Raw genomic sequence first — 17167 nt, forward strand, 5'->3', positions numbered from 1 at the left:
GATAATTTGTATGGCTTAGTTTGTTATTTCATTCTCATAACTTGCTTGAACTTGTAACTGTATTACAAGTGGCTTTTATTCATCAGCTAGTGGAGCATTAGACCTCATTAGGCTTCTTAATAAGGAAGAAAGAGACATGTTTGAGTACAACATCTAACTGTTGCATAGCTTTTCATGGATCACTTGCATGAGAGCACTTTTATCTCCTTTCATCTTACCGCTTTGGGTGAATAAAAACCTGGTGTCTTATGTGCTGGCTTATAGTTTTGGCTAAATCTCCTGCTGGTTTCTGTATAATTTTTTTTTTGTTTTGACCTTTCATTAGACTCCTTTGCGAAGAATGCTCGAATGTCCATCTCTGGTATCCCTCTGCCCTCTTGGCAGGGGAAATTGCAGCACAAATTCACGAAACATGTTGTTCCTGCGGCAAATAAACTTATTGGAAAGATGCACATGAGAGGATCACCAGATATAGGTTGGCAGACACCGAGTGCACTGGCATGCAAAGGATAAGATTACATGTTGTATCTTCAGGAAAAATTATTTAAGACCGAAGGTGAAATCTGAGGATAGTTGGTCAAGCCAATATGCATAAGCCATTGTTCATCTATGACAAGATAAGTTGGACTAGCACAGAAAAACATCCGGGCCAAAGAATATGGCATTAGGTTGCACCCAGGTAGAAAACATGTTCCCTTTGAATGTAGCAGCAGGGGCTCTTGGGGGAGCTGGATATTCTGCTTTGAAAGCAAGCAAGGTGTCTGGAGTTAAAAAAACAAACAAACAAACAAACAAAAACGCCAACCCAACACACAAACCACCAAACAAGCAACTTTGAAGTCTTATATGATCTTGAGGAATGGAAAGACTTCTGTGGTGGAGAAGCTGTGTGGGTGGTGCTTTCAAGACTAGAGTCTAGGCTTAGTGAACACACAGAAAGGAGCTGACTTCTCTGCTCCTTCCTAACACTTCCTTCCACCTGCTTTAGGAACAGCCTGAAATGCTCATTTGAATTGTTTGCAGATGCAGGTATCCTGTTCTGGCATGAAATTAAATGCAATTAAAGTAAAGCTGGTAGCCAACTGCTAACTCTTGCAATGTTCTTGTTTCTTAGAACTCTAGATTATGAAGTCCGAGACAGGTTTGTGTTTCAGTTTAGAGGCAAACCAAGATGCACTCTTACTTCAGGCCAAGAAGCAAATTGCTGCTGGAGGAAGTCCTGTAAGATTGGTGTTACACGGTGGGAAGAACCTTACCTTAGGCTTGCTTGGTGCAGAACCGCTTCAGTTTGAGACTTGGGGTTTTGATGTACTTTTTGTCTTTGGTTTAGTGTCAGTGCTGTCCTATTTGTTTCTGATAATTGTAAGGTTGTCTGGGTAGGAAAAAACCCCAACCATTTTTAGTCTAATACTGTTCTCACAGTCAGTCTGCTTGTTCATGTCCTATCTATAAGGAAGCATGTCAGAAAAACAGTTAAATCCTTTAGCAGAAGTGCAGTTTTAATCTTGAAGTCTTCTATCCTGACTACATTCTACTCTTTTTCTTTTTTTTCCCGTATTCTTTTCGTTCCCCTGGGACCATAAGGAGGTCAGTTTCTTCCTGAAAACAGAAAGTTATCTGTTTGAAATTAATTATCTGTATGAAATTAATTCCCAGTGAGTCAAGCAAGCGCACCTTAAGTCGATACTTCATAGATAACAATATGCAAAAGTGTGACATGGGCAAGACTTAAGTTAATCTACATTTTGCTTAGCTCCACTGTGACTTCAAACTTATTTTAGTTTTGTATTTGTCACAGAGTAAGGGTGTCCAAAATAAGGTACTGTATCTTATCTGACAGATAGTAATGTCTAGCTGAGGGATATTAATGAGATATGCCATGTTGGTGTTAACAACTTTAGCCAAATTCTTATTCCATGAAATAAAGAGCTGTTAAAAAATGCATTGTACAAATACATTATGGACCCAATAGAGGCACTGACTGGGAGAATCCTTTACCTTTAAGCTGCCACTAAAACAGGCAGATCAGTTTTTTATTCCAACTTCTTGAGTAGTAATACAGACCTGTACGGTGGTGGTATCTTATTTCATCAGTGCAACCTACTTATGATAGAGACCTCTTCTATGTGGTATCTCAGCATCTTTGTCCTGCCCAGGCTACTTGACTGTATCCTTAAAAACAATGTTTTGAGAGTAATTTTAACTGTAAACCAAAATTTGAGATTTGTATGATGCATTTAATATAAAGAGATGTCCCTCCAAAGAGGGCTTGTGATTGTACCGGTTCCAGAAAGGGCTTAATTCTTGTTTTTACCAAGGCAAGCCAGTGAAATGGGAGTATTTTAGTTATAATGTTGACAACATGAAAAGTTACATAATATGTAGTACACTCAAATCTGTCTTATACTTTTATCTTTTGTAAAACTTTAAAAAAATTATTTTCTTGCTAGAGGTTGTACTCCCTGTTGGTGAGACTGCAAGTTACTTGTTTGCAGCATTTGCCATAGGAGAAATGAGTCTTCCTAACTGACTTTCTTGTGACTTTTTGTATTTCATCTGAATGTAATGTGTATGGCAGGGAATCACCAGGAGAACTGCATGCTGAATTCCATCTGCTGTCAGCTGACTGAGCCTTTCACTTGAACTTGTGAATATATTCTTCCAGGCAAGCGAGTATCTGCTGGTCACTTAGGAAACTCAGCAGTATTAACATATGTGTAGCTGCAACACTGAATCTTCCACTGACACGTGAAATGTTATGCTTTTAATACAGCTGCAAGGCAGGCTGCCAAGTGTGGGAGGGCAGTGCTAGAATATCTCTCGCTAATACAGACGAGAGCAAGAAGTATTGGCTTTTAATGGTGCTTGTCATTCTGCTAAAGTGGGTCCATATTTTCATATGAGCTACTGCCTTAAAAACTCAACCCAAACCAAAACCCAACCAACCAAAAAATACCCCACCAAACCCCCAACAAAACAAAGCATCAAAACCCTTCCGTCCATCCTTCTCATTTTTGAAAATTATTTGTTAAGAGATGCTGTGGGTTGCCAGGGAGTTTAAAGAGCCACAAAGGAGTAGAGGTAGGGTTTTAGTAAACGATGTTGTCAAATCCTTGTTTTCACGTACACAGGACATGCAAACCTACAGCAGCGTTACTTCTTCCTCCCCTCCGCCCCCCAGTTGCTACAGGTTAAGCAACAGTTGTTTGCCTAGAACAGCTAACAGAGACAAGTTTGAAGGCTATAATTACAGCTGGTAGATTTAGTGAATGCCGATATTAGCCACTCAGGAGGGTTTAGTGATTTTGATGCAGATTGCAAGTGGGACTTGGGCAAAAGAAACGCCATTAAACAAAACTGCTCAGGTCTTAGCCTGTTCCTGCAGTGAGGCGGGGTAGTCACCCTTTCTTTCATCGAAGTTCAGAGGAAATTCTCATACGCTGCCTATTCCCTTGCTATCACTTACTCTTCTTTATGTGGTATTGTGCATTAGGAAAGCAAGCTCTTGGAGTGAAAAGTGATTTGAAGGAATAATAGGGTGTATGTGGGGAACTTGTCTTTTGGGCATCAAATTTGCTGGATGAATCACTGAGGTATGCTGGGAATACTGACAACTTTTTTTTTACCTATGTAATTTTGTAATTACATAGGTAGTTCCTTAAGGGTATATGATGCAAGAAGAGAGCCAAATATTTGGCTGTGGGAAGTAATATGAAAAGTTCTGTTGTTAAAATTACCATCAGAAGTCCTTCAAGCCTCTGTGTCTGTAAAAAGATGAAATGTGTATTTTCCATAATAATCTGAGTTGTTTTTCAGTCAGGTCTCTATTTAGCTAGTAATTTTCTGCAATTTTGGGAGCCATGTTGGAAATAAAGTCAAATAACTTTTGTGCAGTGACTTTCTTTTAGTATGTGCATTGTTTTCCTGGATTTTCTGTTGATTCTTATTCAGATAACTGGCTGTAACAAGAAACAAGAAATTTAGTAGTACGGGGTTTTTTTGCTTGTGTTTTTTTTTCTTTTAATTGCAGTTAAATGGCTTAAAACTACTAGTCATGTAACAAGTTGATAGATTTTCAACATGTCTTAAAGTTCTTTTTTTTATCTTTCACTTTTTGAATCATACCTCTTTGATGAAATGACTTAGCTCCTTTGACGGTGTGGTGCCTCGCTAAGCAGTATCTCATGTTTTTGTGTGGTTCCCCTCCCTCCTCCCTGCCCCCTCTGTATTTTTTTGTGAATTAAATTATTGAGAGAATACGTAAGTCCTCAGCAGAAAATAAATTTTGGAAATCCACATCAGCTTAGTAATTAAGGTCTATTCCATGCAGGGTATAGCTCTGGAGGTACTGCTTCACACTTTGGTTGTTGTTAAACAAAAGAATCTCCCTAATAGTACATGTGTGTTAATAAAATGCAAGCTAGAAATTACATTAAACATTCAGTAGGAAAAATAACTTCAGTATCTTTAAGCTAATGTTATAAAGATGTTGGCTTGTTCGCTTTCTTTTCATCCTTCTTCATGTTTTGAGAAGAATAGGGAGAATGATGGGGAAAGAAAATCACATTTATGCTGAAATCAAGTAATCCAGATGCATTCAAGAGAAGTACCTGACCAGGATAAAACAGTGTTGCAGTTTAAAAGTAGAATCCTTTGTTAAGTTAACCAGGAGAAATACTATTTAAAGTGTGTAATATTTTAAAGTCTGTATTAGTGTGTGTTTGCAAGTGCCTTGTGCATAATAAGGTTGTGCACTTCTGGTTGCAGTTAAGTATAATTGCAGTCCATCTCAATGAAACAAATTCCTGTTTGGCAGCTGCATCCTCACGTAATGGTATAATTTAGTCTAAGCTATTCTGTACTTCCGTTTTCTGAAAACAAAGGGAGCTGGTGCAAAATAAAAGTAAAGTGTAACTAAATGTTCTTGAACTATTGTCTACCTTGATCTACACAGGAAGATCTGTTTTTGTAAATTTGACTACACTGTTAGTTTCCATCTGAACTCTTCAAGAAGCTTTATAGAGCAATGTTTTCTAGATTTCAGTGTCTCTATATTAGAGAGACTGCTTAAAAAGTAAATGGATTGACCTTGTTTTTCCTAGAGAAAGACAGAAACATAGTAAATCATTATTATCTTGACTAGTAGTTGATTTTTTTTTTATTTCTTTCAGTCCACTCATTAGAAATGTGCCTGCACTGTGGTCAGACCTAATTTCAAGATTGCAGTAAGCTGAAATAACAGTATATTATGCAGGTGTGAGAGCAGAGAGAAGGGGAAGAGAAAGGGATATTAACAGCTTATACTAGGTCTGAAGGGTAAGCAACCTGTGCCTGAAGTTGTGCCGTCTTAAAAATACTAGCAATAAAAGAGGAAAATTTGGGCTTCTCCACAACTTGATCTGCTTTCTGCAGATTAAGGTGACTTGCTCTTCTATTAGAGAATAGATAAAAATTCATGTCAAGTTAAATTTAGGATGTCAGTTATATTGAAGTGAGATAATTAGCTGTCCAAAGAAGTGGAGCAGAGATGAGAATTGAATGAAGGTGGTGGCTTAGTTTCCACAGCTGTCTGGTTGCTCTAGTCAACAGGGGGTCTAAAATAGGGATGTGCTTCTCTGGGGAGTTAAATTTTCTCTCAGATGTATTTTTGCCTGGTAAATACAGACAATGAGGTTTGTACACTTGGAGGTTGCAACTCATTAGTGTTAAAAAGAAACAAAGGGAAAACCAAAAGACCTCTCTCAAAACCTGGAGAAAACTGCTCATCACAGTTCACTTTTTCCAGGAGGAATTTAGCATACAATCATATGCTAAAACTGCTGCGTGGGGGAGCTAGGTTAATCCAACATTCAAAATTACGAAAAATGCCAACTAGGTTGCATACAAAATTGCTTTGCACTATACTGAAGAACTGTACAGAAATGGTCCCAATAAAAATTGCCGCTTCTTATTTTGTGCGTGTGTGTATGCTGAACAAGTGCCTGTAAGTAACGATACAGTAGGAAAGTAGATCTGATTGCAAAAGCAAAGTTGAAGTATGACTTGAATTTATGTTGCAGTTAAGGACAGGAATGGAAGATACTCACCACTGAGCACTGTGTAGCTTTGAATCATGAGGCCAAGAGACACTTCTGAGAACTGTTCATGAGACAGGGAAGACATTCCCCTGGTGCTTTGTACTGTCAGCAGAAAGAAAATCCTATGGAAGCCAAAGGCAGTGAGTGACAGCTGGCTGGTCATCAGGGCTGGAGAGCTGACGTTCTGCCAAGTGACTTCACTCAAGATGTGTGAAGAACTTGTGTTGTCATCTTGGTGGTTTTTGGGAGGGTGATCAGTGATGGACATCTGCAGTGCTGGAGGGTTCAGAGGAGAGAGGAATGAGCCGAGGGCACTAATAATGTGCAAGACAGAAGTGAGCTAACTGGCTCAAGCAAGGAAAGAGGCTGAGGGAGACTGGTTGTTTGCTTTAAAGTTGAATGTATAAAGAGGTTTTTAAAATTTATTTTATTTTTGAGTTAGTATCTTTGTAGAGTATGTAAGATTTTTACTGTGAAGACAATTTGATGTTAAGGTAAATTTTTAATGTGGATTTAGTACTAAGATTAAAAAGTGCATCCCCCACCCTACCCCCCCAAAGAGCAGTGTATCTTTTCGGATACGTTCTCCTGGAGAATGTACTTGATTAGTGGCCAGTTGTTGATAGTACCTGAGTAAGTGATATTAATGTAAAAAGAAAAAGAAGTAACACTTAGGGTTTTATACTTCTAAAGAGGCCCAGTTGTCAATAAGTGGCTGATTTTTACAATAAAAATATTACAAAATCAAGGCTTCAATATTTTAAAAGTTTTGTAAAGGACTTGGTCTGTTTTACGTGGTCATTTTAGAAATGCATGTTCTCTTTTGTGTTTGACTCATAACCTTAAGGCTTTAAAATGGATCCACCTTTTTTTTCTTCCTTTTTTTTTTTGTTTCCCCCCCAGAGGAATACAACATGCTTAGGGGCTGGCCTTTGTATGTCATGCATTCCCACCATGACAGATTTAGCAAAGTGCAGCTGAGAAGTTAGACTAGCCTGTACTTTCTGCTGCTTGTGCCGGGGAAAAAGCTATTGTTTTCACTGGATCACTGGCATGTTGATTACTTTCATGCCAAAAAGCATACGATTTTGCTGCAGTTTGTATTTTCAATCAAAGAATGCAAGCAAGAACAAACAGAAATCCTAAGAAAGAGCTTATTATAGAGTCTCCACAGCAGTGCAAGGATGCAGGTCCTTGTGAAGTAGAAATGGAGAGTCCTGTGGTAGTGCTGGTAAGAATTGTTTAAACAAACTTTCTCTTCCCTTTAATGATTCCAGTTCTGCCTGCCAGTGGAAAACTGCTAAATCTGATGCTAATGAGAAGTTACAACATCCTTGCTTGTAAAGAAGGTGTGTTTATGATTTAGGTTTGTTTCTTTGTGTGTTGTCTACCTTTTTAATTAATTTTTGCTGCTCTGGTTTACCAAATCTTTGGTTTTCTCTGAATGTGATTTTGGAATTTGGTTTTCATACTAGCTGCTTTTCAGTGTCTGTTCTGTCTAGCATAGTTGTACAGCTCTTTGAACCTAGCATGGAAACTACTTGTGCTTTAAAATACAATCTAGTACCTCTATTTTTTAACTGCCCAGCATATCTTTCAATTAAAATATATTTGAACTCTCTAAAAACTGTGTAATTGTTAAATATTACTTAAATGTTCTAAGAACTGTCTAAATAATTCTGGTGTACTTCTGTTAAAAGATCTATTTTTTAATGCCTTCAGTGCACATTATTTAGGAGTTTAAAGTTTTAAAGTAGCTTCCAGTGAGGGAAAAGGGAATATTTCTGTATGTGGGGGACTAATCAAATAAGAACTTTTTTTTTTTTTAATATCGTTACACACTTAGTTCTGTTGGAATTTTAAGCAAGAGGACATAATGAGCAAGCTGTAATGAATCCACCAACTCTCTCCAGCTAAGACGATAAACCTTTTGAAATGAGAGAGGAGGATTGTTAAACTAATAACTTTCTATATTGGTAGAAAGAAGTACTTTGATAATTCTTACTAAAATTCCAGTTTTATTTTGTAATATCTCAATTGCTGAATTAAAGGATGTCAGTCTCCTCTTTATTTGCCTGGCTGTAGTTGAAGTTAGTCGGAGCTGTGATCTTCAAATTATGACCCCCCCGCCCTTTATCTGAGCTTCACGGTACACATTGAAGAATTGAAATAAAACATTTTGGCTATCTATATTTAGTAATACACATCTGTAACGTTATGGGAATTGTTATGGCATGTAACTGAAACCTTACATGTGTGTTAGTAAGACAAACTTGCCTTTACACTGTTTTCTTCAGTTTAATTCTATTCAGAGCAGTTGTTAGTACAATGTGGGGTTTTTTTTTGTATGGGTGTGTTCTGATTTCTGGTCCAGATTTTCATCAGTACAATATGAGCTAATCTTGTGTGTGCTTTCCTGCCTTTGGAATGTTTAACTTTATTTAGAACTGTTTTTATTCCCCCATGAATACTTGGAGAGGATATTAGTGTTTCTGCAGATACTTAGAGTATTGCAGTTGATCAGCAAGCATATGAACTTACTTTAAAAAAAAAAGTCTAAAACATTTGCTTACAACCATTTATGAAGTACATCCTTATAATTTTAAGGTACTGTTTAATTTGATGCTCATGGATTAATATAACTCCAGCGTTTGCCCTCCCTTTTTTTCATTTGTAGATGAAATGGGATGCGTTCAAAACAAAGGTCAATATTTCAAGGGAAGAACATTTAGGTTCCACATAGGTCACATAAAAAGTGTCTTCGCTGTCATTTCAGTTGCTATTTTGGTCTTAATCTGTTACATATTTAGACAAGCATATATGTGGCATATAATTATAGGTGGTATAATATCCCTTTTTGCTTCTGCTTTTATCTAGTTTATTGAGAAGAAAACTAGATGAAACGGTGCAAGGACACTTTGCACTAAGTGTACTGTGAGGCACAAAGCAAAAAGTAGGGTGCTATGTTTCATTTAACACCAACATTTGGGCCCATTGTTATTGCATTGCGTTGTGATGTTGCAATGGATTTTTACGGCAACAGTGAAAGTAAGTGTTTTCTCGTTGGTATAGGGTGCAACTAAGTAAGGTGCAATTAAGTAAGGTAATAAGAAAGACTGGTAACGTCGCTAGTTGGGGTGTCAACAGCAGAACTTTTCTTGGTTAGAAACATCAGGATTTTATTAGATAGCAATCCTCCAAAGCATTGGGAACAGGAGGTTTCTGGTTTACTCTAGCAATACTTCTCATTGACTATTGCCTAAAACATTCCTTCAGCTGGGGGTGTATTCCTTTTGTATGGGTAATTATGACATGATTTACCTAGTGCTTGAGTTTTTTGAGTATTTTTAATAAAGATGAGGCAGAATCAGCTGTCAGGACTTCAAGGAAGCAACAAGTTTTTTGTGAGATTAATTTCATGCTTTTAAATATAGTGCACAGAGTCTGCTAGAGTATTAAGGGAACTGAGTATTTTATAACTATAAGCACCCCATGTGATATTGAAACAATGTTATTTGATTGAGCACTGCAACTGAATTAACTCTTCCTGGATAGAGGTGGGTAGGTTCACAAAAGGAGTCATCTGCTGTTTTCAGTGCCGGTGCATTAGTACGTGTGCTCTTGTTTTCCTGCAATTTGAATTAGATTGTGTCATAACTTTGCTTTTGAGGTTAACAAGCAAGAAGAGCCTGTGGAAAAAAGCATTTAGATTTTCTGGGTTATGCACCAAAACCTTACTTGGGATGAACTGCTGTCGTGCTAGCCGTTGTAGAAGTTATCAAATTAGTACACGTGCTGCCCAGTTGCATTTCAATAGTCAGAAGTAGCAACTGCTTATCAAACCAGCCATATAATTTGATGGTGTTTCTGGGAAGTTGGAACTTCTAGAGGCCATCTTTCTGCTTGGAAACACGCTGGCAGTATAAAATGAAAGACACCTGAGCTCCTCTGTCCAGCAGAGCATTGCCCAAGTCTGAGTGTAGTGTTAGAAGTTTCTGTCCTGATAAGAGAACTTAATAGGGCACAGCATGCTTGCTTTGAGTCTGAAGGTAAAGCAAACCACACAGGAGGCTAGAAATTACGCAACCGGAACTGCACCCATATTAACGACCTGATGTAAATACTGGCAATACACAAGCTCTTATCAAAAAGCTTGAGCTCTGAAAAGTGTTCTTGTGTTTAAATGAACCTTGACTATCAACAATATACTTTTTACAAACAAAAGCACAATGCTTTGTAATTTAGACTGTGGTCACTGACTTTTGGAAATCCCCATTCTCTTCTGTGACAGCCCCCTGAAGACTTGGATGAACAACAGAGCAAGAGTTTTCAGGCTTTCAGGTTGAACTGAAAAAAAAAAGAAAAAAGACTTAATTTTTATTTTTTTTTAAGAAACACTGTGCAAAAAAAGCCTGTATAACTGTCTACTCTTTGTATGGCTCCCTCTTTGTACAGCTTGCTCTGTGTCTGTAGCCCCAGTGAGCACTTCTGGTCTGTTTATGTAAGCATGAGACCAGGTCACTTAATGCATTTCATTCTTTCAAGTCCTAGAGACTTAAAAGTTTTGAATGAAAGCATATTGTTGCTTAAATACATGCATAGTGGTAGTTCTGTACATAAACTGATAGCAGCTTTTTCCCTCCCACTGCCCCAAAGTTCACATCACGAAGTTAACCATGCCTAAGAAAGGGGATACTGAGTAATGCAATATTTAAGAATAAGCTCTAGGATACATATAATTTTTTGAATGGATTTTTAAGTTGATTAAAAAATAACACAACCTGGGCAATTTATTTTGAGTTTATTGTGGTGGTGGGACAATAAGATACAGGGAACTGTTACCCATGTTTAGTATTAAATAGTCTTCTTATTTGTCTAAAGTGGCTTGCTTCAGGCCAATGTTGAGAAATTTGTAACACCATATATTTGTCAATTCATACGCTGTGTTGCCTGCTAGTGCTTGTAGCTCCATTCTACTTTTTATGGGGACTCGTTAATTTGCAGGTGTATGTGCTAAACAGGTTGTTATAAGGAAAATAATGTTTTGTAGCATGAGGTTAACAATATCCAGTGTGCTTAATCTGACCATCCTTTGTTTTGTGAGAAGGCAAGAGGAAGATAACTTTCGCCTCGATTTAAACCTACAAGAAAAAATTGTACTGTATTGCTTTTTTCTGTAATATATAATGTAGGCAATCATTGAACTCCTAACTTAAAATTCCTTTTATATGATAGCTTTTAAGACCACTTGTCCAACTATATAAACTGTATTCTGGCAGATTAAAGTGGCTACCATGTAGGTGTCACAGCTGCTGTTTTGAAATTATTCTTATTTCTGATAAGTTTCCATACCTATAATACATCAGCAAAACCCAAAGTGATATGCAGATACTTTGCTGTTTTATCTTCCTACAAATACAGCATTGGCTAGCTCGAGTGCTCTGGACCCCATGAAGCACTATTCTCATAGCATTTTCTTAGATTACAGAAATAAAAATGTAGATTGTTGCAGATTAATAGGAAAAGTTAAGCCTTGTTTGAAAGACTGACTTGCAGTGCCTGTAAACTTGATTTTGCAATTTTTGGCTGGGCTGAGTTTTATCTGTGTCAGACGGTCCATAAATCATATTCAACACTACTGTAAGTACCCAGCGTCTTTTATATTACATGAAATAATAGACCGGAAAATCTTTTTTTTTCTGAAGAAGAGCTTGAGAGAATCTGCTTCCTTGTGATGTTGTAGTTTTGGCAAAATGCCAACATAATTGTGCTGTTTATTTTCTTTTTTCATATCTGGTTCAAACTGATAAAACATCCTCTTCCTTTGGAATCTGACAAATGACTAAGAAAGAAACGAGTAACACTTTGGAGAAACCTGGGGAAGAGAATTCTTAATGAATTTTTACAGAAATAATATTTCTGCAAATCAGGTACTTTACTGATTGAATAGGAAGATGGTGTGGTTTTCTGGCACCACTAACTACCTCTGTGTTCTGTTGACTTAGAGAAGAAGTGTATATTCAGGGCCTCAGCTCCAGAGAGCTTTAGATTCTTTAAAGCTTCTAATGAGGGAGGTTTCTTTTTTAATCTCGTGTTTACAGCATGTAAGCAAAATGTGAGCAAAGCTCATTTTCTTTTAAGATTATTTTTTATCAATTTTATGGTTGTGGTGGACCTCTTTTGTGTCTATAGGGTAGAGACATGCATTTGCAATGAATTGAATGCTTTCTGAAGCTGCAGTATATGCATCTTTGGTTTTTGAATTAGCTGTGCCAGAGAAGTGGGGGGGGGGGGGGGGGGGGGTGTGTGCGCACGCGCGCGTGCCCATGAAATAATTTTAGTTACGCTGTTTTTAAAAGTAATCCTTTTCCTCTGTTTTTGCTGGTGAAACGAGAGAAGCCAGAGCTAGCTTTCTTCCGGTCTTCACCTGTTGCCTTCCCACGGGAATTAACTGGAGAATGGACATAGCTCTTCAGCACCAGGGAGAAAGGGATGAAAATGCTGATCATGTGCAGTACCACATCCATTACCCATCTGAGGTGACAGCTTTCCCTTGCTACCACTTAGTGGAATTGGTGCTGTGATCTATCTGCTTGCTAGTTCAGACAGTAGAAGTCCTGATATGTGAACCTTCTGACTGTATTGAACATGTATATGTTTCTTCTTTCCTTTAAAAGGCTTCCCAAATTGCATTCTAAGTATCTTAAAATACATAGCCTGGAATATTTTTTTCTTAAGGACATTTTAAAAATTGTGAGCTTCACTGAAGCTGAGTAACAGAATTAAAAAATGGTTTTTTGGAACAGCTTTTCATAAGGACAGTGTTTCATGTTCTGTTTAGTAACCTGAATCACTGCTCCTTCTGAAAAGGTCCCATCAGCTCCCATCTGTTGGCACCAAGTGGTCATGCAGCCATCTGATCAGCATTTCAGAGAGCCCACCTGGCTGAAAGCTTGCTGGTTGGGTGGAACCCTCTAAAGCCAGATCACTCTTTATCTGTCTTGATATATGACTGTTCAGTTGCTGGTACAAGTGTGAGAAGGCTCAAGAACGTGCCATGAGAGAGAGGGTCCTTCTAGTGTCAGCTGGTCTTTCAATTAATTTAAGCCAATTGTGAAGCTGAATCTGTAGCTAACAGAAGAGGCTGACTGTATACAGAACTCAAATCATCTTTCTCCCCTGCTGATTTCTTAGAGCCAGTTTAATTTTTGCTTCTCCTAAAGGTCAGTCATCCTGCACCACTCTCAAATCAACCTGTCACTGCAGCACACTGCATATCATTTCTTATGACAATCTCTTCAGAAGTAATGGTCACAAGGTAAAGGCCAATTTGACCAAATGGACTGACTTGGCCATAGTACTGTAGTCGTCTCTAAACAGTGTTTTAATGTAAGAGTATACTGCACAAGAGCTCAACCTCAGTGACTGACAGGTGAGCAGCTTACCTACCTGGGTAGGTAGGTAGAGACCTGTTACTTACATTGAAAGTGGGAGAAAGATGAGCAAAGGGTGTTTTGCTCTCTAAATGGTAAGTGTTGTCTTGTGTACTTCATTTAAAGAGCAGTAAAGTTTGAGGGGCTCTTCGCGCTCTGTGTCATCCCTGTCTCATGTGCTTAAGTAAGCAAATTTATACTGGACAGGTGTTGCCTTGGTGACAAATTGGAGAGAGTGGGTGAAGTTACAGGAGTTTCTTTGGGATCAGAACTTGATATGACAATCCGGCACAGTGGGGCTGTTCAACCTGAAACTTTGTGAAGGGTTAATTTGGTGGAGCCTGCATCTGGGAAACGCTTCAAATAATTGGGTGAAGAAGGTGGATCTGGTCTTCTGAGTACTAAGGAAGCTTGGAGCACACCATTTCAGTAGTTTGGGATTCACTGCAGCAGTCTGAATATTCAAAGGAAGACTTAACAAAGTTTTCTTGCAGCCAAAATATTTTGTGTGATTAGTACACTAGAGAAAACGTAACCTTCTCTTATGCTGTGTTTACATGCTTTTCTTATACTTTTCTAAGCTAAGTCAAAATGGTCCAACCACTTCAGCTACAGAAGCATGCATGAACATAAGCTTAAGCCTTTTCTCATGGACACTGGTGTTAGTTCTTGGCTTTGTGATAAGCCATGCTCATGAACGAGAGGAGAAGATGAACCACAGCTGCTGCTACAGGTGCTAAGCTCTCACAATATTTTGGCATACAGTATATAACGAACTGAACAGCTCTTCTTCTCTGAGGAGAAAGATGGCAAGCTTGGCATATATTGGCCTGTACCGAGTGTGTTGTTAGATAGATTATGAACTTCTAATAAATTCTTCCAGCATGATTGTAAATGGTAGCTATTTTTGTTGACAAAGCTATGTTTTATTCATCATTTTTTTGCTAGACTTATTTTCCAGATTTTGCTTTTTTGCCCTTTTCAGCTGTTATGCTCTGTTATGTTCTTGCATTTTTCCTAACGGTAAAGCTACCACATGGTAGATATGAGGGAATCCCAAGTAACTTTTGAGCAGCCTGTGAACTAAGCCTGAAAACTTCAGCAACCTTCTTTGACTAAAGCTTTCTTAATTCCTTGAAAAACAAGTTTATTTGATTCACTTTTAGATAAAAAAAAGACCTGCATGATTTCTCAGGAATATTATTGATATACCAATGATTAATACAGACCAGACTGTTTCAGTTGGAAGGGACCTACAATGATCACCTACTCCAACTGCCTGACCAATTCAGGGCTGACCAGAAGTTAAAGCACGTTGTTAAGGGCACTGTCCAAATGCCTCTTAAACAGTGACAGGCTTGGGGCATCGACTGCCTCTCTAGGAAGCCTCTTCCAGTGTTTGACCACCCTCTCAGTAAAGAAATGCTTCCTAACGTCCAGTCGAAACCTCCCCTGGAGCAGCTTTGAACCATTCCCACACGTCCTGTCACTGGATCCCAGGGAGAAGAGCTCAGCACCCCCCTCTCCACTTCCCCGCCTCAGGAAGCTGCAGAGAGCAACGAGGTCGCCCCTCAGCCTCCTTTTCTCCAAACTAGACAAGCCCAAAGTCCTCAGCCGCTCCTCACAGCACATGCCTTCCAGCCCTTTCACCAGCTTTGTTGTCCTCCTCTGGGCACATTCAAGGACCTTCACATCCCTCTTAAATGGTGGGGCCCAAAACTGCACACAGTATTCCAGGTGAGGCTGTACCAATGCTGAACACAGCGGGATAATCGCCTCTTTTGACTGTCTGGTTGTGCTGTGTTTGATGCACCCCAGGATGAGGTTTGCCCTCTTGGCTGCCAGGGCACGCTGCTAACTGATATTGAGCCTGCTGTCGACCAGCACCCCCAGATCCCTTTCTGCAGGGCTGCTTTCCAGCCACTCATCTCCCAGTCTATACTTGCTCCCGGCAATGCTCCCTCCTAGGTGCAGAAATGGGCATTTTGACTTGTTAAATTTCATCCCATTAATCATAGCCCAATGCTCCAATCGATCTAGATTCCTCTGCAAGGCCTCTTGTCCCTCAAGAGAGTCAACAGCACCTCCCAGTTTGGTATCATCAGCAAACTCGCTAATGGTGCATTCCACTCCTGTGTGTCCAGCTCATTGATAAATGTATTGAACAGATTGGCCTAGGACTGAGCCCTGAGGAATGTGGCTGGCAACTGGTCACCAGCCAGATGTAGCCCCATTCACTACAACCCTTTGAGCTGTGCTAGACATAAGGATATTTCTTCTGTGCAGTACAAGTGGAGTTTGAAAAGTTCTAAACAGAAGTTACACAAATGCCTCCCTCTGCCTCCCTCCACCTCCCTCCGTTGATCAGCTATAATGCTGGCATAAGCCTTCCTTGCTGCTATTGTTTTGTTTAATATACCTTACTTTGAAATTAGGACCATTGATCTTAATAAAGTATCAATTGGAAAGTGTCTTAATTGCCACTTCATTTTAAAAAAAAGAAGTAACTTCATGTCTGATACTGCGACACACAACTGTAGTTCCAGAGAGTGCAAGCAAGATTATAACTCCACCTTCGCATTAGTCTGCATGCTCCAAGGCAGTGCTGCTTCACTGAGAGCTCTCTCAACCTGCTTTGCCATCTGACCACTTAACAGAATGCTTGGCAAGGTGAAGGTTTTTCTCTGTCTGATTGTGCACAGCCAGATGTAATGCCTTGACAGTGGTAAAAGGTTTAAATGTTGAATCAATGCGTAGTAACTGGTGAAAGCTACTCATGCAATTAAGAGGAAGCAAATGGCCTATGGGAGTTTTGAAAAAATTATAGAGAAGTAGGAAAGTCAATTAGCATACTCCCTACTGCAGGTTACTAGTGAATTATAGCAAAATTCAATCTTAGCTTTGAATTAAGATTGTTTTAATCCCTGTTAAACCCAGATCAGAGCTTTCTGGGCAGTATCAAGGAAAGGTAACCACCAATGTAAGGGACTAGTAATTTCTTTGCAATTTTTTTGCAGTGAAAGTACATGCACAATTATTCTGATAAGCTCTGATCTAGTGTGTTTTGTGAAACAAACGCAAACATGCACATAGTATGCTTGTCTCTTGTGATTATCAGTTGCACTTATATATATGGTGTAGTGTGACATAAAGTCTGCATTTTGATTACTGTAAGTTTTCGGTGTACATGTAATCTCATTCTGAAAACTTTTTAAGAGTAACTTCTTAAAATGTGTCAACAATTGTAATTTTACCTCAATATACCTGAATTTATTTTCCTTTTCTTTTCCCTAGGCAAAACCAAAGCTCATAGAACCAATAGACTATGAAAATGTCATCGTTCAAAGGAAAATGCAGATTTTGAATGATGCTTTACGTGAGATGCTACTGTTCCCTTATGATGACTTTCAGGTAACTTAATCCCCACCCCCATTTTTTGCTTAAGACATTTCTTGCAGAGAAACTTCCCATTTCTTTGCTCTTTAACTCTCTTTAGCTACAAAAAAACCCAAACAAACAAACAAACAAACACAAAAAAACAACAAAAAAAGCCCCAACCACACCAAACTTTGCCATGAGTCCCTTTACACAGCTTCATTTTTTTCTGTCAGGTTGCGGAAGAAGAAATAGCACAATTTCTTAATCCATTCAGATTAT

General features: G+C 38.7%; 1 protein-coding gene across 9 annotated transcripts in view; it reads left to right on the forward strand.

The window, feature by feature from the left end:
- DOCK9 (dedicator of cytokinesis 9) overlaps positions 1 to 17167 on the forward strand; it is a 134428-nt gene that overhangs the window by 22586 nt on the left and 94675 nt on the right. For 6 of the 9 annotated variants that reach the window (XM_064440648.1, XM_064440646.1, XM_064440647.1 and 3 more), the window contains exon 2: positions 16805 to 16921. In XM_064440648.1, coding sequence (XP_064296718.1) covers positions 16805 to 16921 — 117 coding nt within the window. Of the gene's footprint in view, positions 1 to 7060; positions 7309 to 16804; positions 16922 to 17167 lie in introns of those variants that run through there. The other 3 variants (XM_064440643.1, XM_064440650.1, XM_064440649.1) reach the window with 1 other exon arrangement.

The sequence above is a fragment of the Phalacrocorax carbo genome, chromosome 1 (assembly GCF_963921805.1).
Source record: "Phalacrocorax carbo chromosome 1, bPhaCar2.1, whole genome shotgun sequence".
In the NCBI taxonomy this organism is placed as follows: domain Eukaryota; kingdom Metazoa; phylum Chordata; class Aves; order Suliformes; family Phalacrocoracidae; genus Phalacrocorax; species Phalacrocorax carbo.